Source organism: Cibotium barometz, chromosome 5 (assembly GCF_041138505.1).
Source record: "Cibotium barometz isolate CiBa-2024 chromosome 5, ASM4113850v1, whole genome shotgun sequence".
Classification (NCBI taxonomy): Eukaryota; Viridiplantae; Streptophyta; class Polypodiopsida; order Cyatheales; family Cibotiaceae; genus Cibotium; species Cibotium barometz.
This window is the reverse complement of record NC_141050.1, coordinates 46,186,692-46,212,748: the sequence shown is the minus strand read 5'-3', so window position 1 is coordinate 46,212,748 and position 26,057 is coordinate 46,186,692. Positions and strand designations below refer to the sequence as shown.

At 46.1% G+C, this 26,057-nt stretch overlaps 1 protein-coding gene across 4 annotated transcripts in view; it reads right to left on the bottom strand.

Annotated features, from left to right (window-relative positions):
* Positions 1 to 26,057, bottom strand: part of LOC147638558 (dynein regulatory complex subunit 2-like) — a 124,854-nt gene that overhangs the window by 44,156 nt on the left and 54,641 nt on the right. For all 4 annotated transcript variants that reach the window (XM_086798472.1, XM_086798470.1, XM_086798473.1 and 1 more), the window contains one exon: positions 7,947 to 8,067. In XM_086798472.1, the coding sequence (XP_086654598.1) occupies positions 7,947 to 8,067 (121 nt within the window). The remainder of the gene's footprint in view (positions 1 to 7,946; positions 8,068 to 26,057) is intronic.

Sequence of the window (26,057 nt, the reverse complement as noted above, 5' to 3'; positions counted from 1 at the left end):
CATTTCGCAACGGCATTTAAAAAGCCCCAAACTTACTATCAATTCAGAAATGAGGAGTAACTTTATTCTATGTGGTGAGTAATAAACATGCGGCTTGCACTGAACTATTGTGAGAGAAAAAATAGATATGCAGGATGCCATCTTCTAGGGTGGTTGGTTGGTCGTGATGATACTAGGTCATATTTTGGAGACAATAACCTGTTCAGCACTCACGCAACTTCAATGGGCCAGACACCTCACTACTTCGAGCCCCTATGCATTAGGTACAGTGTGTGGAAGTCTAGCATAGGAACCAACCCTTAGGCACTAAGGTTAATTATACGTTCAATATTTATATAAGGCTTAAGAGCCGTCATTAAGTGGGGGTACACAAGTAGATGTGTGCATACACCTAGGAAGAGGCAGTTGTTATTGTTGTACATGCAAACCAAAAGGGGTTTCTAACCGTTGCATGAAGAGGAAGAAGGATGGTCTATGCACGAGAGTTGAGGGAGATCTAGGAGAAAGGAGTTCATATAAAAAAGATATAGGCTCATATTGTATACGTGTCCACCTTGGATAAAATGTTTTTTTTTTTCGGGAAACAGATCCTTCTAATAGTTACCAAGCAAAACAGCCATGTTGGCTAAGTACAAACTCAGCTCCATGGAGGGGAGCGATAATCAATAAAATTGAAAAAAGGGGAACAGTGCTCTTAGGGAGAGAGTTCCTCATGCTGGGGACCACACATGGCTTAGCCATCTTCAATGGGATTTCCCATTAGCCTTCTTCTGGAGCTCTCACATGCTTCCCACATGGGGAAGACTTGACTACAATGGATTACCTGATGGGATCTTTGGCTTTAGTCACATCCATACATGCATTCACCATTCCCACCCTCGTCCTTGGAGCCGACCATGCCTCTCTCTCTTCAGCCTCAGCTTTTCCCAACCACCCTCACCACCACCACTCATCTCCGACGCCCCCCAGATTCACTTCCACCATGATGAGGACTCGACTTACACTCACCATCGCTACTGAAATCTAACATATGTAGACCCCAATCTCCCACTAGCTGACCTCACCTCTCAGCTCACCAAAATCTTACACACATCCACCATAGCCGCATTTCCATCCACTAGCTGATCCACAGACCCCCTATTGGCACAACAATTCCCCAGAATGATTCGTATGACGAGGAATGCTGCACAACACCTGACCGTCACCTACGCAAGGTTGCAACTGGCTAAATCCGAGAGCGAGATGCTCAATGGATTAACTATACACAACCAGACATAAGAAACGAGCACATGTTCAGTGTGCCCAGGGACTCATCGAGCTTAGCTCTTTTCTGCACGCTGCAGCTTTGACACGGCTGAGAGAGACTCGCGAGCGGGAGCATCGGCTGAGACGCAGCCTTGCTTCGCTTCAGCGCCTTCAGGAGCAGCAGCCTGCGTGTGAGTGGGTGGCGTCCCAGCTGAGCCAGGCACGCCAGGAGGTTAGAGAGGCAGAGGAGCAGAGACATGAGTTTTACTATCGTCGCCAGGCCTCTCAGTGGACGCAGCTTGGTGATAGAGTGACTGGGGAGTTTTTTGAGATCACTGGACCCCGCCATGCTCGAGCAGGAGTCCGCCAGCTTGGGAGGCCGGACGGATTGGTAGCTATTGAGCCCGGGGAGATCAGAGCCATTGCCACTGGGTTCTATAGAGACCTGCTTTCAGCGAAGCCAGCCACTGAGGCTCGGGATGCTTGCAGACAGACTGTGTGGGCCCATGTGCAGAGGAGGGTCACAAATCGTATGCGTACAGTTCTGGGTGAGCCTCTTTCAGAGGTTGAGCTTGCTGAGCCTTGAGGGTCCTGCCGCGCCATAGTTGCCCAGGGGAGGACGGATTGACGCCTGCCTTTCTTATGCGCTATTGGGACCTTTTGGGGCCAGGCCTCCGCAGGGGCTTTCAGTATGTTCTGGACACTGGGGTGATGCCACAGAGCTTTTCAGAGGGCTTGATCTTTCTTATCCCCAAGGGGGAGGGAGTATCAGATGATATTCGGCATTGGAGACCTATTACGATCCTCAATACTGTCTACAAGGTCTTAGCAAAGGCCTTGAGTTTGAGGATCCAGCCCTTCCTGGGGGAGTTGATTCATGCTACCCAGACAGGATTCGTCAAGGAGCGTAGTATCCTTGACAACATTTTCACCTTCTGGGAGGCGACGGCCCGAGCTAGATTTCTTGGTGAGGACTTGGTCGTGATGCTTCTCGATTTTGAGAAGGCATACGATAGAGTCGATTGGGGTTTCTTAGAGGGCACTATGCTTCGCCTGGGCTTTGAGCCAGGTTGGATTCGAGGGGTGGCGGCTCTATATTCCACAGCTCGTAGCTAGGTGTGGATTGCAAGAGGCCGGAGGCCGAGTTTTGAGCTGACCAGATCAGTCCGACAGGGGTGTCCTCTCGCCCCATTTCTATTTCTCTTCTTTGCTGAGGCTATGAGCATGTATTTGACGGCAGAGGAGGTTGGTTTGAGAGGACTCCAGCTCCCAGTCCGGGGGGAGGACTTGCTCGATGCTGAGTTTGCTGACGACACGGGCTTATTTTTGCATGGCCAGGAGGCCAATCTTCTTCGGGCAGAACAGTCACTCCAGGTTTTTAGTGCAGCTTCGGGAGCATTGATCAATTGGCGCAAGACAGTGGCCTTTTGGATCAGTAGCGCTCCCACTCCGGCATGGAGCCCAGACCCCGGTTTTAGATGGATTCCTCTTGGCACAGCAGTGCGATATTTGGGATGCCAGATTGGACTAGATTTGTCACCTAAGCAGCAGATTGCCCCGCTTCTTCTGAGCATTCGGAAGAAGCTTTTGTATTGGAGTACAGCTCGGCTATCCTTGGCTGGGAGGGTGGTGGTGGCAAATCAGGTGCTTTTAGCCACCATGTGGTACATTACGTCTTGTTGGATCTTCTCGAGCTCTTGCATCAGCCAGGTACAGAGGCTGATCAGGAACTTTCTTTGGTCCGGGCGGGACGGTCAGCCAGCTCGGGCAAAGGTTGCTTGGGCAGTTCTTACACTTCCGCTGGCCCAGGGAGGCTTGAGCATTATAGATCCAGTCGATCAGAGTAGAGCTTTATTGGGGAAGCTTATTGTTCGGGGGCTACTTCCAGGCGCTGAGCCTTGGAAAGAGCTTCTTTTGCAGCGGCTGCAGGCTCGGGCTCCCCCAGCAGGGGGCACTTGGGCACCAGAGATTCGATGGATCTTCTGCATCCCTTGAGGCCACAGAGATGACCTTTTTCCAGTATACTGTTCGGCTGGGGCGGCATATTTTGACGGCGAGGAGGATGGTCTCTCTAGCTGCAGCGGGGCACTGGCGGCTACAGGGACTCTCACAGGAGTTCCTGGAGGATTTTTGGGCCCGGCTCTGGGCTAGTCGACAGGCCCGCAGGATCTCGACTTTCCAGTGGGGCTGGTCGCCCACAGGGGCTCAACAGTTGGCACTTGGCTTGTCTACAGCGGTCTTCCGGCGGCCTGCGTCCGATGCGGCCACCCTATGGAGACACAGAGACATTGCCTATGGGATTGCCCTCAAGCGCAGCAGATTTGGCTGCGGATGCTACGTATTCTGGCCCCCCTCTCTCCAGAGGGTATGTATACGTGGGATGCCGCTGCTTGGTCGACTACGTCACGACCTGCTATGGGCTATGAGACGGAGCAGGACAGTCAGGCCATCAGATTCATTAGGGGCCAGCCTCGCCTTGTTCCTTCACCGGATTTCTCGTCCGCCAGTTGGACACAGGAGAGGGATCTACGATGGGAGCTCCTCAGCAGCCTCACCATCTGGTTCACCTGGAGGGCCCGGTGTTTCAGGGCCTTTGAGGGGAGACTGGAGCCACCAGCAGAGACTGTACGGGGGATTTGGCAGGAGTTGATCCACACCCTGCGAGGACAGTATGACCGCATCCGGGGCGACTCGGATGAGGCGATCTTGCGGCGCCAGGCCTTTCACACCACCTGGCGCAGCGGCCCCTTCTATACCCTACACGCGGGGTCCCCCCTTGGCATTACGGGCCACCTGTATGGCTTTTCCCCCCTCCTATTGTATGATTTAGCCCCTCAGTTCTTTGTACTGATGCTTGTACTTTTCAACACCTAGGGAGAGTCTCCCGGGCTGCCTTGCTTTGTTCACTGCTTTGTTTTTCTTGTGAGCAGGAGAGGATCTTTTGTAGCCCTACGGGCGTTTTTATATAACTAATGAAAGGATCTTTTCTTGGAAAAAAAAAAAAAAAACGAGCACATGTTTAGGACCAATACAAGAACTTGTACCAATCTCTCAAAGGTGTGAATTGTAAGATGGCTGGAAGAAAATCCGGGAGGAACGCCCACCCACGGTCCCACACCCATCACATCTCCATCCATATGGCGCACACATGCACGATCCCTATACGAAGTACCAGATCAGCCCCCATCCCACCACCATCACATCTACCTTTTTCACACCCGCCACGGTGGCCTGAGCCATCCGGAGACTTAACAATGGTAGATCACAGGACCAAGAAGGCCTCTTGGCAGAGCACATCTCCAATCTAGGGGAAACTATGGCACCGCACTTGGCCCATATGTTCAGCGGGGCTCTTTTGGAAGGCTTCCCACCCACCTAGACAGCCCATATCATCACATCCATCCTTCAAGCCGGAGATCCCATGGACCCCAACATTTACACGACTATTATGATTGGCCACACACCGGCCAAACTTTATGGGTCAGTAATTGAGATGGAGCTCACCACACTAGCAAAGACACACTGGCACAGAGCATCAGGGCAGACATGCAAGCTTCCACAGGTCAATTCTCGACTTTGGATCACATCTTCACCCTACGTCCATCATAGAGGAGGCCAGAGCACGATAGCGACGGGTTTACCGTTGCTTTGTGGATTTCCGCAAAGCCTTTGATACAGTGCCCCAAGGCAGACTACTGCAAAGACTCCAAGATTTGGGGGTATCATCAGACATAATCTGGGGGATCATTGCATTATATGAGTCGGTCATAAGGCGAATGAGATGCCAAGGAGAATTACCAGAGGAGATCTCCAGTACCATTGGAGTGAAGCGAGGATGCCCACTGTTTCCCACTCTCTTTGGCCTCTACATCGACGAGATTTCCGCCTTCATTGATAAAGGAGGGGGAGGAGGCATATCACTAGCAGGCATCCTTGTTTCCATACTACTTTATGCTAATGACATTGTGCTTATTTAAGAGTCTCCAAAAGCTCTCGAGTGGCATCTTGACACATTACAAGACTTTTGTGCACATGGGATCTCACTATAAACCTTGGGAAAACCAAGGTTACGGTCACACATCCTCTCTTTTCACATCTCGACTAAGTTTCACCTACATGGGCAGCCCAATGGAGATTGCACACTTGTTTGTACTTGAGAGTCACTTTTACCGGACCTATCTTCTCGATGAGCCATGTTGCAGAGGCTAGACTGATAAAAGGGTATGCTTCCCTCGCTCTCATAGAGAGACAATGCTTCCATGTCCATTTACAAGAGCCGAGGACCAAGATGTTGCTATTTAACACCTTGGTCACTCCGGCATTGATGTATGAAGCACCCTTTTGGCCACCCGATCTCACAGCGCCCAAATGGCCAAAGATAGAGAGGCCTCTAATCATGATGCTCTCCTATATGATATGCAGTAAACCATCGGTCCCACATGATAATTATCTTGGCAAAGTTTGTTGTAGCAGCTATGGTAGTAGAGGAACTCTTCCAGGCAGTCACATACATTCACAGGCTCAGTGCCATGGCCCCGTGGCGACTCCCGAGGCTCGCCCTAGAGTCCTTCCAGTCAGTAGCTAGTAGTAGATGGGCATGAGTCAAGGTATAGCCAAATATGCACCTAGTTCATGAGGCAAGGACTCGGGATGGATCACCTCCCGCCACTCCAGCATGACCTGGACTCCCCATTCATCACACTGTCTAAGGATGACACGAATCAAGTGATCAAATACGATTTATTGGGAGTATACATACAAGATACCTGGATCACAGTGGTGTCATTACACATTCAGCATTTTTATTATTATACCAGAACGTCATGTTGAGCTGTGAGCTGCTCCCCCCTCAACCTCTGCTGCCCCCGCCATCGCCCCCTGCCTTGCCATCTGCATTGATGCAGGTTTTCAGATACCAAGTTCTTCTTAATAATGTAGATGGTAGTGATAGAGTTAGTTGATATGATCTCACTTAGATTACATCCAAAAATGTTATTGCACCAGTAATAGCTATAGACGTAGTCTAATAGTTGAGAGTAGTTTTGTTTGACCCATACAAGAGGACAGGTGGATAATTAACATGTAAAGGCCATGCACTTGCTAAAAAAAGTACGTTGGTCGTGATGATGCGGAGAGATCCAGAAGAACAAGGGGGACGAAAAAGAAAAGAAAGAAATGGAGTTCCAGGGTAAGGGGCTGTTGGTTCTTCTTTTCAAGGAAAGTAGAATGGTTTTTTTTATGAACAGAGTTTTTTTTCTCATGAATTGGGAGAATTCTGATTTTGTAAAAGGATTATGTGCTTTGTGGAGTGTTTTTTGTTTGATGATCGATGAAGGGATTGGAAAAATACAGCAACTGTTGCAGAATTAGGGAACACCAAGTTTAATGTCTCTCAGTCTCTCCTCTTTCGCTGCGTGAGTGTATGTGTGAGACATAGGGTCAGCACAATCAATTGAGCAAGGAAAGAAATTTAAGGGCTCTTGAGGTCGGAGAGAAGGGATAAAAGAGGAGGAAGATACAGATAGACAGTGCTGTCTTGTGATAGGCAATTCGATTTGTTCAACATGCTCTGTGCCAGCCGTATTTTCTCCATGACGGAAGTAAATTAGGTCATATGATTTCGCATGAAGCTTTTCCATATTATGCCCCTGAAGTATACCAAACCTCATGGGATTTGAATTTGAGGAAGCAGGTGTTTACAGGTGTGCAAAGAGCCTATTTAGTGGCTGTTGCAGTTTAGGACTGTTTTAAGATCGGTGAGTCTTTAGGGTTTTTTTTTTTTTCAGAAAGAGACTTCTATTAAGTATGAGAAAAACATACAACAATCACAGCTATAAGCCGGAAAAGAATAGAATCACCCCAATATGTAAGGTGATTTCAACCACTGAGGAGTCTTTAGGGTTTTGGAGACCTTAACCTACGAATAATGAAATGAGACTTGGTGTACAGATCTGAGTCGTATTTAAGAGCTGATCTGAACTGGTTTCATCAATTTTGGATCCACAGAGGAAGTGTAGCAAGGGGATTCGTGTCTGGTTTAGCCTGTCCCAAGCTGCCGGACTGCAGACATCTCAGAGGGCTGATAGAGGAGTTCCTAAAAGAATTTTGAGGAGGGTCTTCGTGTGCCTGTAGGAAAAAGGTTAAGGAATAGTTCTATCAAGCCTGGTATCATTTAGAGTAATGGAGATAGGTCTAGGGACACTAGCAAGAAGGGACAGTTTTCTACACAGTCTATGACTATATAGTTGAAGCGATGCTAAAATCTTTGCCTTGGGGAAGAAGTGTGGAGACCATTGAGCTGAAGAGAAGCAAGCCAAGACCTTCAATATGTGTGGTTGTTTTGTGGGATTTGGAGGTACTATGAAGCACAGGTTTATGCCTACCTATTTGGGGATTCCTTGGTTTTTTGGAGAGGAAGGGGAGGATGCACAGACATTTTTAGAGAATGTGACTACTTCATGCATTTTGAGCAACAAAGATACACCAGCAGACAGGAGCTGAATAAATTGTGAGTAGAGAGTCAATTATGTGATGTGGACCGTATATGCTAATGCTGAGCACGAGTACTTCAGTGAACAATTATGAAGTTGTATTCACAACAGGAACCTTTGCCTAAAAAACAGGGAGAAAATCCGTAATTTTAAAAAAAAAATACTTATTGCACTACAAATGTCCTTCAACAGATAGATGAGTATTATTACCTTTAGTTCATGATGCCCTTGGCCACGCAGCTTAGATATTTTTCGTTTCAGACCTTGATAATGTTTGTTCATCCCATCTTTCTGATCTCGCATAGCCTTGTTTCTAGTTTCCCATTCCCGGCTGAAACATTACACTACTCTTTAATCAATAAGGAAAGTAAAAGAACTCACCCGTCTTTCTGATCTCGCATATCCTTGTTTCTAGTCTCCCATGGCTGAAACATTACACTACTCTTTAATCAAAAAGGAAAGTAAACGCACTCACCAATGTGTGGTCAAAACGTGGCATCGGTGTGTTGTTCTAAATGGAAATTATATGAGCAAAGAATCATTTGTGTTGGTTATGTGGTTCTGGTTTGTTGCAGTCTTATCCATCAAGAGAGAAGTATGGGCGTTTTTTGTTTTGATGTTTTTGCTGGTCACTTCAGATTGAGACTATACTCCTCACCCCCAAGAACAAGAGAGTTAGATTGGTGCAGCATCTGAGCATGAGACTTCAATCATCTTGCCCACAAGTGATCCAATACTTGATAGCCACTCTTGGGTTCAGTAATCCATAGTCTGTCCCCCAGGGCTAGACTAGATCCAAATCACACGCTCAGATGGCTCAACACTCAATTATGTGCCACAGCTACTCACTTTTTTTTTTCCCAAAAAACCCAAACCACTTACAACCATGGAGATGAGGCCTCACATCAAGCACTCCTACACCAACACTACCCCATATGCAGCCTTGACAAGCTATTTACCTCAAGGACCAAGCAAAACTTATATCCAACAGGATGAGACGGTGGACTGAGGAAGTAAGCTCGCGCTGTTGATTCCTGCCCCCACCTCTGTCCCTTCTTCCCCTGCCTGCCCCTTCCGCCTCTGCCCCAGTCGCCTGTTCTCTGCCCCGCCTCTGTCCCATCTTCTCCCACTCTGCCCTTGCTGCTCCTGCCTGCCCCTTTGCTGCTCCCGCCTGCCCCATTGCTGCCCCAACCTGCCCCATTGCTGCCCCTTTGCTGCCCCCGCCTGCCCTTCTGCTCCTGCCTCTGCCCCAGGTGCCTCCCGCCTTGCCACCCCCCATCTGCCGCCGCCTCTGCCCCCCTTCATCTACACCCACCTCTGTTGCTCCCGCATTCTGCTTCCGCCTTGCTGCACCCGCCTTGTCCTCCCCGTTCCCCTTTTTCTTTCAGCAACAATTTTATTTGGATTCAAGTCGGCCACCCACACATTGTCGATTGGCTTTATGGCTTCTTCTGCCGTAGCCAATCTTTCGTCACCCCCATTGGCCAAGAGAATCATCAATTTTTCTCAAGACGACATCACCTCTCTTCAGCACGACATTCACATTGAGGTCCAGACCACCCTTGTTGCGAGAGTTTATGGTTCCCACCCCTCTCGTTCGCAAGCCCGTGAATGGCTCCTAGCAGCACCGCAGGATACTCGTTCAGGTGGGCTTTCATTCTTCCAGGTGTACTTTCATTCTCCAAAAGCTACTTCTCAGGTTTTGGCTAGCAGCCCCTTCCCTCTTGGCCCTAGGAAGATTTTCTTCTTTCAGTACCAGGTGGGCTTTGATCCAGTGGCGGAGGATCAACGCCTTACCCCAGTCTCACTACCGTTCCTTGCTCTTCCTCGGTCCTATTGGAAGCAAGCTTTTAGCTTCCATAGGGCATCTTTTGACCAGGTTCTAGAGGTACCAGCCCTTCTGGGCTCTCCCGCCTCAACTTCCACGGCTGTTACCGCCACTCTTGATGGTGTACCCGGGGTCCTTGTGCTTGTTCCTGATCCAGACGACCATATTATGCTTTAGAGACCTGACGGATCTCATTTCCGCCAGAGGATGGAGATTACAGGCAGACCTGACCAGTGTCAGATTTGTCGTCAACATGGCCACATTACTAGAGATTTTCCCAAATTGAGGGACCATGCTAGGAGGCGGCGTGGTCCTACCCATCAGATGCCTTCTGCAGTTGCCCAGACTCCAGTTGCTCCTTTGCCAGCAGACCACACAGCGTTGGGTTGTGGTTAGGGATGGCAGGCACCCTCGGACCCCCGTACCTACCCCTTCACCCACACCCCTAGTGGAGCACCCTAACCCTTATGCAACTCTTGCCTCACAGGATGTTGATCCTTCTTTGGAGGATGAGGCTTTGCAAGCACATGATCTGGATCCTTCACAAGCATGCGGCATTACAATTACAGGATGAATGTACCCTTGAGGTTGATGTTGCGCATTCACATTGTCATGGTACCTCTCCAGTTTTGAGGACTAGCCCTAGCTTTTCCCCGAAGTGGGAGAGAGAGGTAAGGTTTACATTGTCAGATTTTCCCTCCCTTACCTATGCAAGACGTACTTCCGTCTCTAAAGGGGGTCCTTCGTTGACCACCACGAGATCTGGTCGTTCCTACTCTTAGTCCTTATGAGGATTGTCTCTTGGAACATTTAGGGTCTTGGGGGTTTTTTTCTGTGTCAGCAGAAATAAATTGCTTGATATTTGGGGATCTCGTGATTTCTCACAGGCCTCTCAAAGCCTGGCCTCTACTCTCTGTGATATTAGTGACTTTTATCACACATGTGCCCTGTCTAAGAGGCAAGAGGCCTTGGATTTAGAAAGGGCTATTAGACGTAGACTGGCTGCCTTACAGAAAGAGCACGAGAAACACCCTCATGCTCAATGGGTTGCAGATTCTTTATGTATTGTTAGGGCAAAACTTCATCGCTCTCTTGAGCAGCGTGCAGAGTACCATTACCATGCCTAGGAATCCTTTTGGACACAGATGGGTGACAGATGCAACAAACATTTCTTTGCTACTCACAACCCATCTCATGCCAGAGATAGTGTCAAGCAGTTACATTTTCACATGGCACTCTTCACTCAGATCCTCTTATGGTTAGACAGATTGCCACTGATTTCTATCGCCAGCTTCTTAGTGCTGAGCCACACTCTGATTTGAGACACAGGGCACAGAGGAAGGTTTGGAATGCATTGCCACATTTGATCACTTAGGAGATGTGTGCCTCTCTAGATGCCCCTTTTTCTATGTAGGAGTTCAGTCATGCTCTTCATGCCTTACCTCATGGTAAGTGTCCAGGGGAGGATGGCCTCTCCCCTGTTTTTTTCATTACTTTTTGGGATGAGATTGGGACTGAGATCACATCAGCTCTCCAGGAGATGTGGGACATCGGTTCTATGTCTTCTTCTATCACTGAGGGGCTTATTTATCTTATCCCTAAGAATCGAAATAAGACATTGATTGGCCAGTGGAGACCTATCACCTTACTTCCTTGAGGGTACTCTTAGCCATACAGGTTTCTCTCAGAGATGGATCAAGCGAGTTTCATGAATGTATCGTAATGCCCACAGTAGTGTGCTCGCTTGCGGTGATAGAGGAGAGCGGTTTCAGATTTTTGGCTCAATACGGCAGAGCCGCCCTTTAGACCCATTATTATATATCATAGTTGCAGAGGCCATTAGCATCTTCCTCCGCTGCACTACTAGTATTTTTGGATTGAGGTTGCCTCTTCGTAGTCAAGAGGAGCTGGTTGACTCTGAGTTAGCTGATGACACAGCCATGTTCTTGGAGGCCTCACATATATGCTTATGTTCCTTCAGGATAGCACTAGAGGAGTTTTGTTTGGCAGCAGGGGTACTCATTAATTGGCACAAATCTGTTGGTTTTTGAATTAGTGATTCACCGAGAGTTGCTTGGGGTGCAGAGCTTGGTTTTACTTGGATTAGTAGAGGATGCACTGCTAGATATTTGGGATGCCAGGTTGGGATTGATATTTCTCCTGCACAGCAGTTTGCTCCGGTACTTGTGAGTATCCAAAAGAAGCTTCTTCGTTGGAGCTCCAAGAGATCAGATTTAGCCTCCAGAGCTTTGGTGGCTAATCAAGTATTGATTGCCTCAGCTTGGTTTATTGCCTCTTGTTGGTGGTGCTCTTGTGCGTGCATTGGTCGATTGCGGAGATTGTTTTCTTTGGTCGGGTTTGGATGGCACCACAGATACTCGTGCCAAGGTAGCTTGGCTCATAGTTATTCAGCCCAGAAGAGAGGGGGGGCTGAATATTATTGATCCATATGTTCAGTGCAGGGCGTTGTTGTGCAAACTTGTGGTCAGAGGTTTCCTACCAGGCACTAAGCCTTGGAAGGAATTTTTCTTGTCTCAGATTTCCGGATGTACACCCCATGTTGGGAGAGATTGGCTTCCCAGCACACGGTTTTTGATCACAGAGGCTGATATCAGGGCACCATCTTCCCCTCTTATTGCAGCCATTGTCAAAGCATGGAGAAGCATGAGACCATTTTTGCGACAAAGGCTTCCTAGGTCTTTGGATGAGGCTGACCGACAACCTATTATGTGGAATGAGTTCATCAGGGATGAGGCCGGTCAACCACTTGGTGCATCTCGTTACATGCAATGGTCAAGATGGGAGAGATATGCATACACAGTTCTTGCTTGGAAGACCCTTAAGAGTCTTCCGGAGGATCGGAGAGCTGCATCCATTTAGCATCTTAGGGGCTCTCGCATACGTATTGATCAGATTGGTGCAGCTATTCTGTATGAGTGGCTCTCTGGGACCTTTCATGGAGACTATCATCCGAGTTGGCCGGAAGTCTTTTGGAGGATAGGCATACCTCTACAGGTCATTGCTCTCCCAGGCCAAGAGGCTACAGATTGCATCGTTTATTCTATTATGCCTGGAGGGAGATTGAGGAGATGTAGCATGGAGGGGATCATCCCACATACTAGGCTTAGTCCAGTGAGGATTGTTGGTCGTTTGGAGAAGCATTGGCTCATTGACCCTTCTCCTCAGATAGTGACTCATGGCTCTTGGTGTTTGTGGCTATATGGTGGCAGTCCTATCAGATACCTTCAGCGGGATCCAAGAGAGTGGGAGTGGATTGATGCCTTCAATCCATTGAAAATCCTTCCCTTTTTCAGTTTCACGGTTCGGAATGCCAAGCTTCTCCTCACTCGACAGAAACATAAGATCCCTACTCTCAGGCCTCGTTGGGAGAGTTTTGATATCTCTCCAGCGATACAACGCAGATATTGGCATAGACTTTGGCATTCATACAGAAGGAGTTAGATCTCTCATTTCTTTTGGTTATTTTTACGTGGTGCTCTTCCCACCAATCAGTGGAGATCGGTTTTCGGTGTAGGACCTGCCTACCCAAGATGTGCGGCAGATTCTAAGACTGTATATCATTGTTTATAGGGATGCAGCACTGCACAACAGATTTGGGGTTCTATAGCCCAACTTACGGGCAAGTGGCCACACCATGCATGTGACTTGAGGGGTAGTTGCTTGGCTCTCCCAGTCCGGTCCGCAGCTTCTTTACGAGGACAGTGGTACAAACTCTACTATTTTCATTCGTAGAGGTATTTCCCAGAATGGTTTGTTACAGGATGTCCCTCACTCTGATTATACACCCCTGAGACAGAGGATTGACACCAGTTGGGAGATTGTTGCCAGTATTACAGCATGGCAGATCTGGAGAGCTAGATGCACGGAGGCTATTGAGGGTGTCCAGATCTTTGGGTCTCATTGCATTAGTACTATATCGGGTGATATCATCCATACTCTCATGGCTACTTGGGCTCATATTCAGGGGTCCTCTCGTTCCGTAGACGCAAAGCGCGTTATATTTATGCGGGAGTGGGACCATGGCATTTTCTTTCCCTCTAGTCCCACAGGTCTCTCATGGCATCATGATGCTCCTCAGTGTGGTTGAAATCACCTTACATATTGGGGTGATTCTATTCTATTCCAGCTTATAGCCGTGATTGTTGTATGCCTTTTTCATACTTAATAGAAGTCTCTTTCTTGAAAAAACCAAAAAAAAAAGTAGCCTTTATGCTAAAAAAGGGGAGAAGAAACCTGAAAAAAACTGGCACCCAGTTATTTTGGGACTATACTTGTTATTTTGGGGGTACAAGCTCATAAAAGCTTGCATGTTTGAAGCGTGGGCTGAAAGACAACATCTGTGAGTTGTATCTACTCCAAAAGCTGAAGCTACAATACTCTACAAAAGCTGAAGCTACAATACTCTACTCATTCAAGGAGGCCATCTTACACTTTCTACACTCTTTGATTCCCTGCACAATTGCTGAGATCTCTTAATTTTCTACTCCATGGCGGAACAAAAAGCAACTTCAGAGGTGCATGTGGATGCTTTTGTTGGCCAGCCCACGATGGTGTCATCTATTTATGACCTCGAGAGCGATACTACCATGCAGTCCACAGAGGTACCTCTCAGCCCTCACATACTTTTTTTTTTGTAAAACCAGTTGAAATTGCATTATATCATAAATGTACAAAAGGGTTTGACATCAAGAGGATGTCTGAACCCTAGAACTTAAAAACAGCAGTAAAAAAGTTCTATGCAAGATCAGGGCAATGCTCAAGAAAAGAGCCTATGCCCTATCCATCAGAAACAGTAAAAGAAAAGCTGAACACAAGAAACATCCAAATCTTCCTCATGCACGGCATCATATAAGGACTGCCGCAACGAGGCTCGGAAGAACTCATAAGGGTGCTGAAGGGGTGAATTCAAATATGCATGATTTCGCTGTAGCCAGAGGGTCCATAAGGCCCAGTATCTGATCCAATGGAAGAAAAGAGAATACTGTGACAAAGAAGCTGATAACGTGCCAAACATCCAGAAAAACTTGTAGAACCTGTGTGCAGGAAATCTGAGAGATAAAAAATAGGAGATCTTGTCCAGAAGGTCTCTGGAATATGAACAAGACCACAATAAATGTGGAATACTCTCAGTAGTATGATGACATCTTGGACAAAGAGGAGAGGCAATCCTTCTTTGAGCCAATTTCACTCCCACTGGAAAAATACCGACAATGCATCTCCAGAGAAAGAGTCTCTGTTTCAATGGCATTTTCAACTTCCATATCAATGTCAGTTTTGCTTTCCACCAAGCTAAAGACTTATCCAGATGCCAAAGAGAATTAGCATGCTGAGCAATCCATGGAGGAGGTAATATCAATCGATAAGCCTGTATAGAAGTCAATAGATGCAAAGGTTGAGAGGATAATCTTGAACTTGAAGACTGAAGATGCCAATCTTGAAGCCTGTCTCTTACATCCAATGTTGGAATCGGAATGAAAGGGTGTAAGAGATCTGCAATAGCTTTCCATATAGATCTATGATGCATCCCAAGATTGTATTGTTGGCATGCTGCCGGAAAAGAAAGAATTTGCCCTCTAGTATCTACTACGTCGTCAATGAACCGGATGCCCAACTTCATAAGATTGTAAGCTCTGATTGGTTGTTGTACAGCAAGGGGAGAGTAAAAAACAGCACTCCAATGTATGCTTTCCATTCGAAGCGAGGAAGCTATAGAAGCAGGATGGGGAGACCATTTGATGCGAGAGAGCACTTTCTTCCAATCCTGAATCAAGGAAGTAGAAAATGGACAACCAGGGATTTTACCTTGAAATTTGCCAAGTACTACTTCCGATGGATCAACCAACCAACGACCATAAGCATTTGTGCGCATCCGACCACACAAAATTGCCAACATGATAGACCAAGGCTGCTCTTGTTGAAAAAAGGTTTTGAGCATAGTGATCTTTCTTGCTAGCACATGAAATTTGATGTTTATAATATTCAAACCACCATGCATTTTTGGCGAGCAAAGCAGGTCCATTTTGAGCAACCTTAAAGCTTTTTTATGAAGCTTAGTTTTCCAAAAAATCTCCATGGCTTGAGACATAAAAGAAGAAAGATCTCGAGATGACCAATGTAAGAGAGGAAGGTAGAATTGGACATAAGCCAGAACAATGGACTGAACAATTCGAAGCCGTACATGTAATGGCCAAGTGGAGATCTTCCAATATTCTAATTTGTCCTGAATTTTATTTAGCACCCAAGATATTTGTTGCTTATTTCTGATTTTCCAGCCAATGGGATAGCCCAAATGTCTTACTATGCTTTCCGGATAAATAATCTGGCTAGGCCACAGGATAGCATGCCAGTCACAATGCTTGAGAGGCAAGAGTTTTGATTTCTGAAAATTAATTTTTAAACCAGCTGCCAAGCCAAAATCTGAAAGAGTATCCATCAATAGACGAAGCTCCAAAGGACTGTTCTTTGGCATGAAGAATGAATCATCTGCATAAGCCTGTGCAATGAAAGGCCGTGAACCAGAAATCTGAAGCCCCTCTAACTATCTAGTATCAACCAGATGATCCATATAAAGAAGCAAAGGATGCGAAGCAATAGCATAGAACAGAGCACTGAGAGGGCATCCCTGTCGAACTGATCGTTCTACAGTCCAAGACTCAGACAAATGTTTCCCTATAAAGCATTGAGCAGTGGAATCTGAGTAAAGCCAATATATGACATTAACTAGCTTTGGCCCAAAACCAAGTTTAGACATGATTTGAGAAACATAATCCCACTGCACCGTATCAAATGCTTTTGCCACATCCACCTGCATGACCAAGACATCTTGAGCAGAGTATTTTGCATATTCCATTGCAATGAGAGTACTGGAGATATTATCATGTATATGCCTTCTTGGAACAAAACCATATTGCCTGGGATGAAGTCCATCATGAAGTGATAGGCCTCCAGTCATCCATTGTCTCACACAGAGGTTTTTTGGGCAGAAGCTTAACCAGACCATGCTTCCAAGCTGAGGGAAGATGTTGATGCTGCCAGGCTACATTAATGAGCTTCAAGATTGGACCCTTCAATTCAGCCCAGAAGGCTACAAAAAATTCAACCGTCAAACCATCCCAACCTGGGGATTTATGTTTACCCAAATGCTTGAGGGCTTCATCCAATTCAGTATCTGAAAAGGACATTTCCAACATTGAAGCTTTTTGCAAAGAAACAATAGGAGAAACAAGCTCAATAAATCTGCTCCGAGCCAATGCAGCCTGAGATGTAGAAGAAGATGGTAGAGAAAAAAGAAGCCGAAAATGATCCAGACATTGTTTTTCTAGCTGCGATAAAGTCTGGGTCCAAAGACCATCCGGTTTCCTGACTCTCATGATAGATTGACTTTGTCTGTACGTGTGTAAGTTTCGAAAGAAAGATTTCGAGAAGCAGCCCTTATCTAGCATAGGTTTAACTCTAGCCCTTGTCTGCCATTTGGAAAGCTTGCATTTATCATTAGCATTTGGAAAGCTTGCGTTTATCATTAGCATCAATTATGGAGGAAGCACAAGACAATGAATTCTGCTCAGAAGCAAAAAGAGACCTTTGATGGCTAATCTGTCCCAGGACTGCTTGTATGATTTTGCCCACTGGATATGCTGTCTGGTTTCTGCCATGTACCATCTTCCATATTCCTTAATGACATTTTGAATACGATGTACAAAAGAGTTCCAAGCAAAATCCAGATCCTCCTGAGCATGAGATAACAATGGCTTACAAGCCAATCTGATCATTTGCTGGAATTTTTCATGAGAAAGATATAATTGATTAACCTGCAAATGTCTGACTAAAGAGAGCTGAATATCATCCAGAGGCATACCAAAAGAAAGGTTGAGCCAAAGTGGAGTATGATCAGATAGTTGTTGAGAATAATCAGTCCACATTTGACACGTATAATCATCATATTGCTGAGCATGAATAAGATACCATCTATCAAGCCTGGCCCAATATTCTGTAAAAGCATTATGATGATATGTGAATCCCAAAACCGAAGGGTGAGTTGCTGTCCATAAATCTGCAGTATGAAGTGATGAAGTCATATGTTCCCATCGCTGGATTTCAGAGGGAAGCATATGGGATTTATGTGTGGTATTGTCCTTCCAGTGAGGAGAATTATTAAAATCACCACAAAGTAGAGCATTTGAAGACCAAGGATATTGGTTTATGGAGTCCCACATTTGAGCTCTGGAAGCTGAAATTTGAGAGGCATACAAGGAGCCTATTTCAAAAATCTCTCCATTGATCATGCATTGGATAATCATCCATCTGCCACAAAGATCATTATATACTACACAGGGCTGCAGATCATGTCTGGCTAAAATGCACAGCCCAGAGAATTGTCCAGATCCTGCATAAAATATATCATAGCCTAAAAAGAACCCATGCTGGCTAATGTGAAAAAGAATAAGAGGAGCATCCATGATTATGCTCTTGCAGACACACAACATCTGGATGAGTATTATTTATATAATGCCATAGGAGCCTCCATTTATGCTGATTGCAGAGGCCCTGTATATTATAAGAAAAACATTTAAGAGAAGTACGCATAAAAATATGTACAAGAGATAAGCAGTCGTCAAAGAGAAAGGGAGGCATCAAGCCTCTGCCATTGCCACAGGGTCTTGCTGACCCTCAGAATCCAATTCCCTGACTAAATCATCTTCTTCACAAAGTGGAATACCCTTCTTAACTGCATTGACCCATGCCTTTGAGATAGGGCTGTCCGAAGAGGTAGAAGGTTGACCAGGAGATGGAGCAGAAGCATCCCAATTGCGAGATTGGAGAGGTCTTTGTTTGAGAGGCACCGTCTTCTTTGCATTCTGCCAACCCTCGTGAGGAGATGAATTATTTTCCATTAGCTTGCTTTTTCCTTTATCCTTGTTTTGAGCTGAATTGGCTTGGTTCCCTATATGAACTGAAGGCTTTGCTCCTTTAGCTTCAGTCTTTTCCACAAGTCTTTTGACCTCCTTTATTAGATGGCAGAGGAATGGCAGCTGGAGGAGGCGGATGAAGGATTGAGGGACACTCAGAAGCTAGATGCCCGAACTTGTGACAAGAGAAACAAGCTCCAGCAAAAATGCCCCATTTCAAAGTGAAATATTTCTTTCCCAAATTAACACCCTCAATCTCAACTGCAATAGAAGAGGGGTTGGTCTATCAGTATCCCATAAGATGCAAAAACGGTTTTTGTTACCTGTGGGACGAGGGGGACAGATCACTTGTCCCAATGTCATCGCTAAGCCTGGAAGCTCTGTTCTCATGTAATCTGGGAAATCAACGACTTCAACCCATACAGGGCAGTGATGTTTGATGAGATTCTGATAATCCTTATTAGGAGACCAAGGCATGATGTGCACCATTTGACGACCAAAAAATAAAGGGGACATTTCCAGCATCTTTTGTTTTGTTAACGCATCCAAGAGATGAACTTCATAAAATCCTCTGGAGGCAAAATAGACTCCTTCTACATAGCATCCACCTAGGAGAGAATTCACCCATTGTCCCACATCATTAGCCGAGGGTATTTTACCTGGAAAAAAGATGATGACTGCAGTTTGAGAGAGCTTCTTCAGAGGATGCACAAGAGAAGGCAACTTCATCTTGTAGGTGAGTTTCGGAGCAGGTAGTATCCATTCTCTTCTACTTTGTTGAAAATCCTCATTCAACATATCGAACACATAGGAAGCATCTTCAGATGAAGGAGCTGTGGGGGGCAGAGTTTCCCTTAATTGTCTTTTAGGTTCAGGGGAAAGAGCTCTCTTGACATAAAACTTGCTTGTTTCTGCCATCGAGACTATTCGAAAGGACACAGATCAGAAAAAAGGGGACAGCTCTATGGAAAACTATCTTACACAGAAGGGAAAAAAACAGTGACCTGTTGGAGGTGCGCACACACACACACACACACACGCGCACACACACAGACAGTCCTATACACGTACACAGGTCGCAGAAGACAGGAAGAAGAGCAGATTGACGATGAGAAGACAGCACAACTGGGAACAAGAGAAGGGGGCGAAGAGAGCTGCAGGGCCGACACAGTCCAGGAAGGAGAGCCCGTCACAGTCCAGGAAAGGCGCCTCACCACACGTGCTCACCCAGAGGGGGCGAGCGGATCGTCTAGGGAGCAGGCGAGCAGGTCTCCACCACCAGCCACACACCACACACACACACACACACACTCTCAGCCCTCACATACACATGACTTTGATGCCTCAGCCGTATCATCAATATACGATCTCTGTGCAGCCTCCTGTGACATCTGGACAGCCATCACCCGCTCCTCAACCTCCTGCATCTCCTTTTGTGGATTCTTTGTATTCCACTGTGCTTGATTTACAGAGATAGTTGGTAGAGCTACGCTCTTACGCTCCCCAAGCTGCAGCTAGTAATCCTCCTCTTCTGCAGGTTTCCTTCCACCCGGAACCTTTTTCTGGTAAGAAGAAAGAGTGTGAGGAACTTTACTTGGATAGTTGTCTTAGGAAGTGGATCGCTTTTTTTTAAAGTATGTACAAGTACACTAATGCTCAGCGTATTATTCAACATATTAGTCAAATTCAAATTACACTACAACATAAAGCGCCTTGTGGAAGGACCTCCGAATGAAACCAACAACGTGGGCTGATTTTCAGCATGTGTTGAAGACACGGTTTGTCAACATAGACAACTTTCATCAATTGTTTAAATTAGAGATGGCAAAGAAGAGCCTGGACAATATTCACAAGAGTTTAGAGACCTGGTGAACCGTTGTAAGGCCCTTGAGGAGCCACATGTGTTGATTTACATGCTATACTTGTTCGGCCTTCCGTCCGGTTATCAAAATGAGGTTCTCCGGAAACATATTCACTAACTGGACAACATCTACCGTTATGCCAAAGATTTTGATGATACCCTTGCCGTAATCTTGGCATAAGTCTCAATGAACTTCCTAAGAAAGCCTATGAAAACAAGAAATAATTTTTACCTAATCGTCCATGGAATTGGCCATTCTAGAATCTTCCAAACCTTATCTGGATCAACCCTCACACCATTAATAGAGATGATGTGACCTAGATACAAGAGTTCCTGCTTGAAGGAGTCACTCTTTGACTCCTTTGCATACAATTTATCTTGTCAAAGTATCTCCAAGAGGACTCTGAGATGTTGTATGTGCTCTTCTAATGACCTACTATAAATCAAAATGTCATCCAAGAAGACAACAATCCACTTTCCCAGATATGGACGAAATAAATTGTTCTTCATCATTTGTTGAAAGGAAGGAGAAGCATTTGTCAACCTAAAAGGTAGGACCAAAAACTCATAGTGGCCATAGCGTGTCCGAAACGGAGACTTAGGCACGTTCTCAAGTTTAATCCTTATTTGATGATAGCCTGACCGTAGATCAAACTTGTTGTAATACTTAGCACCCTGAAGACAATCTACCACGTCATCCATCCTCGGCAAAGGATACATGTTCTTGGCAATGAGTTTATTCATGCCTTTGTAATCTACACAGAAGCACATGCTACCATCTTTCTTCCGTGACAAAAGGATGGAGTGTCTTATGGAGACTTACTAGATTGAACAAAAGCTTTATTAAGATAATCTTGCAGTTGTCGAGCAATCTCGTCCTCCTCCTAGCTAAATTGATAAGGTTGCCGGGAGACGGGATTACTACCAGCCAATACCTCAATTGCATGATCAACGCCCCTCTAATAACTCACTCCGACCATCTAATAACTCACTCGGAAATACATCATGAAACTCTTTCAACATATCATCCAAACTTTGTTGTTCTTTAGAAACCTCATTGCCTGAGATAGAGTTGCATTCACAAGCAGATGATCTTAATACAAATTTCAGCATTAAAAAGATCATGAAAACAACAATATGACTCCGAATTTGGATCAAAAAGAGCTTCATATATATGCTTGGCCAAAGCTTGAGTCGAGAGGCAAGCGAAGGTATGTGCCGCTTACCGAGGAACAAGTGGCAAAGGTGTGGAAGGATAACCTGTGCTTCAAGTGCAACCAGCTCGGCCATCAATACAGGGATTGTCCAAATAAGTCATCTTCAGGGAGTAAGACCCCAAAACAAATTACGGAACTACAAGGTAACTCTTTGATCTCTTCTATTGAAATTCATCATCTGGATAGTAGTAGTTGCCAAGGGTGTCGAATTATTGAGTCTGCCTTTGGTCCACATGATCTCCTCGGAGCCGAGAGATCTATAGGCGACCATCGGGTGCAAATTCTATTTGATAACGGTTTCTTCGCATTTGGTGCAGACACTCCAGCTACCCACGGTGACAAGTGATCACCGTTATGTGATCAATCTTGACCAGGGGTACAGATGTGGAAGTGTGGGATCAAACGGTGCCTAGGCTAGAAATCCAAATTCAGGACTATCCAAAGGCTTTGGACTTCCACATCATGACCCTTGACAAGGTGGACGTGATCTTGGGAATGTCCTGGTTTTTTTATAAGATCGAGGAGATGATGTTGGATTATCGGTCTCATAGTTGTTTCTCGTACCGGTACGAACCCATTCGTACCGTACGGTTCGTACGGTACGAGTTTTTTTTCTTTTTCCCCCAAGTTTTTTTTTCCTTGAAAAAAAAATTGACAAATGCTTTAAAAAAATATAAAAGCCCTGCTTAACGAAGATCCCAAATGCTCGCAATACTTCGCAACTTTCGTGTCCACTCAGTATTCCATATGGGGTTGTTGAGAGACCTAAAAAATCTGTCAAGGTAGACTGGTAGTGTACACTTGATTGGTAGGATAAGAGAATCTTGCTACATCACTTGGAGATCCCTGGTATAGGTAGGCTAGACAGTTAGATTCTCAAGTTATGTACGAGGGAGAAGATTTGGGCATGGCCATTTTGATCTAGAGAGGAGTCCCTAAACCTATCACCCTAGATGCACTGCTCGTATTTGTGCAAGGACGGTCCCTTAGTCATAAACGCTACACTGGGAGACCTTCGGTATTGCATTACCCATCCAGGTTCTTTTTTGGAGACAATCGGGAGATCCAACTGGGAGAGACACATACCCATGTTCTGGTTCCTCAAGCACTGTAGACTCCTCCCCTCCCAACCTTCCCTCACATTCAAGCTTGAAGCTCCATAGGTTGTAAGTGTAAAAGAAAAAAAAAACGTATTTTATCGTATAGTATCCGAAAATTTCATATCGTACCAAGAATTCCCGTACGGTATCGTATTTTCGTACCGTGACAACTATGATCGGTCTCATGGCTCTCATTTATTCATGACGATGCACTATATAAAATCCGGGGTGATGTCCCCCATGGATTTTGCAATGTAAACTTGGGATTGCATTGCGGCTACTGACCCCCTTTGGATCCTGCAACATGCCTTTGCTTTCTGTCTTTAGAGGATTTTTGGCTCTTGCATGAGGTATCACCACCCCGTTTGAGAGGGGGAAATGGGTGGCCTATGCAAATAGAGAGAGAGGCAGTGCAAAGGGAGGCATCCTAGTCAGGCAAAGCCGGAATAGAAGCCAGACCCTCCAGGCCCAAGGTCAAGCTCGGGGGTGAGTACGGAGGACTCTACAGTTGGGTGGTGAGCCACAATCTATCGCGGCCGTCGTGCGATGTGTATGATGTTGGGTCTATGAAACCTCGTTAGGGTTTCGGTTCTTGGTCAGATGATCCTTGGGCTTGGTTTGTGGAGACCTTACAATAGAGTCAGAGCATGGATTTGACAAATGCTAGAACCCAATGCACGGAGGATGTACAAGATAGTACCCTCATGTGGGCTGTTTTGGCAAGAAAGCCACATGCTTTCTCTGCAAGGATGTGCAGGGAGGCAAGTAGAAGAGCCTAGAGGAGTTCCATGCATGGATGTGCAAGGAACAAGTGATGGAGAAAAGCACCCTTGGTGCGTGCTGGATAGACTCTTTGAAGCGCACAAAAGCTACGCTTTTTTCCCTTGTGATGTTCCCATGGGCCTGATAAGCGGGCAATGGTTTGTAGTCCTAGAATTCACCATGAGAAACATATCTATGGCTAGGAACCTCTCACGTGAGATGGGGGCAGCCACAAGGGGCGAACAGCAGGATAGAAGTAGGGCTGATATGCGCACAAGAAGGCGGGAAGTAGGGCAGCATATCTATGGCTAGAAACCTCCCAGTAGAGAACCAGCAAGGTGAACAGCAGAGAGAAATGAAATGAAATGAAATGTTATATTAACGTCTTCAAAAGGCCATAATGACCTATGAGACCAAAAAGTTGCATCATGGTGGATCTAATACAATGTCTGGATAAAAAACCAGAAAATGGAAAAGAAAAATAAAGATGATACTACTGGCACCTAGAAAATGAAACTGGAACTGGAAGGTAAACAGAAACCCTTATAGGGTGTGAATATAGTGAGGGGGGGCTACGCTATGGAGGTGAGTGGAGTATAGTGAGGGGATACAATATCATGTGGGACAGGGGGGTACACTATGGAGGTGCCTCCATCTCATAATATGTGCCGCATCGGCCGCTGGCGGATCTCCTCAATATCCTCTGTGGTCAGCACCCCGACTGGGTGTCCTGCATGTCTCACAAGAATAATCCGAATCCACCGCTGCAACCTCCGTCTATGCTGGGATGCCCTCCTCCGTAGTCGTGGGCGTCTGGACCACCCAAGCTCAATCGCACGATCAATCAGTGTACCGCTGGTGTGGGCGGTATCCATGTCCTGCTGCTGCTGTGGTCCATCTGGCGCAGTGATGGCTGGACTAAAGAAGTTTGTAATGTGTCTCTGAGTCTGGCTCTCTGTGCGCCTAAGCAAGCTATCTCTATATCTCCGCAACTCAAGCAAGAACAATCCCAAACACCTCTGGTCCTGGTACCCCATGACTCTGAAAAGTGGTCCAAAACCCTCTCTGAATAAACAGTGGAAACGACCACGTATCTCATAGTATGCAGTACAATGGCATATATAATGCAGCTCTGTCTCTGGCTCCCCATGGCATACTCGGCATATCCTGGCCTCAGCTGGTATACCTCTATATCGGCCAATCTCAATCTCAAGCTGGTGTGAGGATGTGCGAATCTGACCAATAGCACATCGTACTGCATGAGACAAGTGTACATCCATGTAACTGGGCCTGATCACAAAACCATCTGCTGTGAGCTGAAGAAAATGCTCTCTGTAGAAAGCCATCTTCGTGCCCAGCTCCTCAGTCGGCTGTATCCATGTCCTCCTAATGTCCACAGCTGAACTAAATCCTGACGGATGAGTCTGGTAATCTCTGTCCGTGTGAGAGTGAGAGAGGGTGCCTCTAGAGAATACTGGAAGGGAGGCAGTCTGTCCATGCTAAAACCATGTGCCTGGAACCAAGATGTCATCTGTCCATACCAACAAGCCGTGTCTCCCTGTAAAGCTAACTGTCAGGAGGACTCAAGGGCGAGGCATGTATATCTGTCTCGGGGGAGATCCCACAAGGGCTGATATGCGCACAAGAAGGCAGGCAATGGGGTAGTCGCAGAGCAGTGCCAAGGGAGGTAGGTTAACGCCAGGGATGGAGTGGCCTAGGGCCAGCCCATAGCCAACCCTAGGACCAGCCATGTGTGGCCTGAATAACCAAGGTAAGAGTTGAAGGGAATATGAAAGCAAGAGCAAAACTAGAAATGAAACAAGAACAAATGAAAGACAAAGAGTTACCTTGAGATGAGTGTAGACAAGACACAAGATTGATACTTTCATTGATGTGACACCTACAATTTATAGGTGAGAAGTACAAGATTGAGTAGACTCACTTATGGGATAAATGTAGAGGTGCCACATGGCACTAGACTCAAGACACAAAGACTCAACTGAAACTAGACTAGAGAAATAGTACACCTAGTGTGCACTTATTTCCAACACCCTCCTTAAGTGGACACTAGGAGGAAGACAAAAGGACAAGACTATGATATGACAAAAGATAAGACCAAGACAGAGAGACTAGACAAGGATTGAGAGACAAGCTAGAAGACAAGATGGACAAGACTAGAAGACAGAAGACAGACATAAAGACTGATAGACTGAGAGACAAGACAGAAGACATGACAGACAAAGATCCTGAGACACCCCTCCTCAAGTGATATCCTCATATGGGTCCACAAGGATAGGGACAAGATGGATCTAAAACAAGACACAGTCAGATTGATAGACAAATAGACAGACAGACACGACTAGATAGACAGAAGACTGACTGTAGACAGAAAGATGGACCTTGAAGACATCCCCTCCTCAAGGGCAATCTTTGCCTCTTGGGTAGGGACAAGAGAGAGGTCGAAAAGCATAATGAGTAAGACACTAGAACCCCTTGACCTACATCATCGGTGGTCAAAGTGGTAGAAAAGAAAGGTGAAGTAATCAGAAAGCCCACTCCTCATCATGTGAGGAATGAACAGCAAGATCTGCCGATGAAGACGCTGCAGCAACATGGGCTGAGGTAG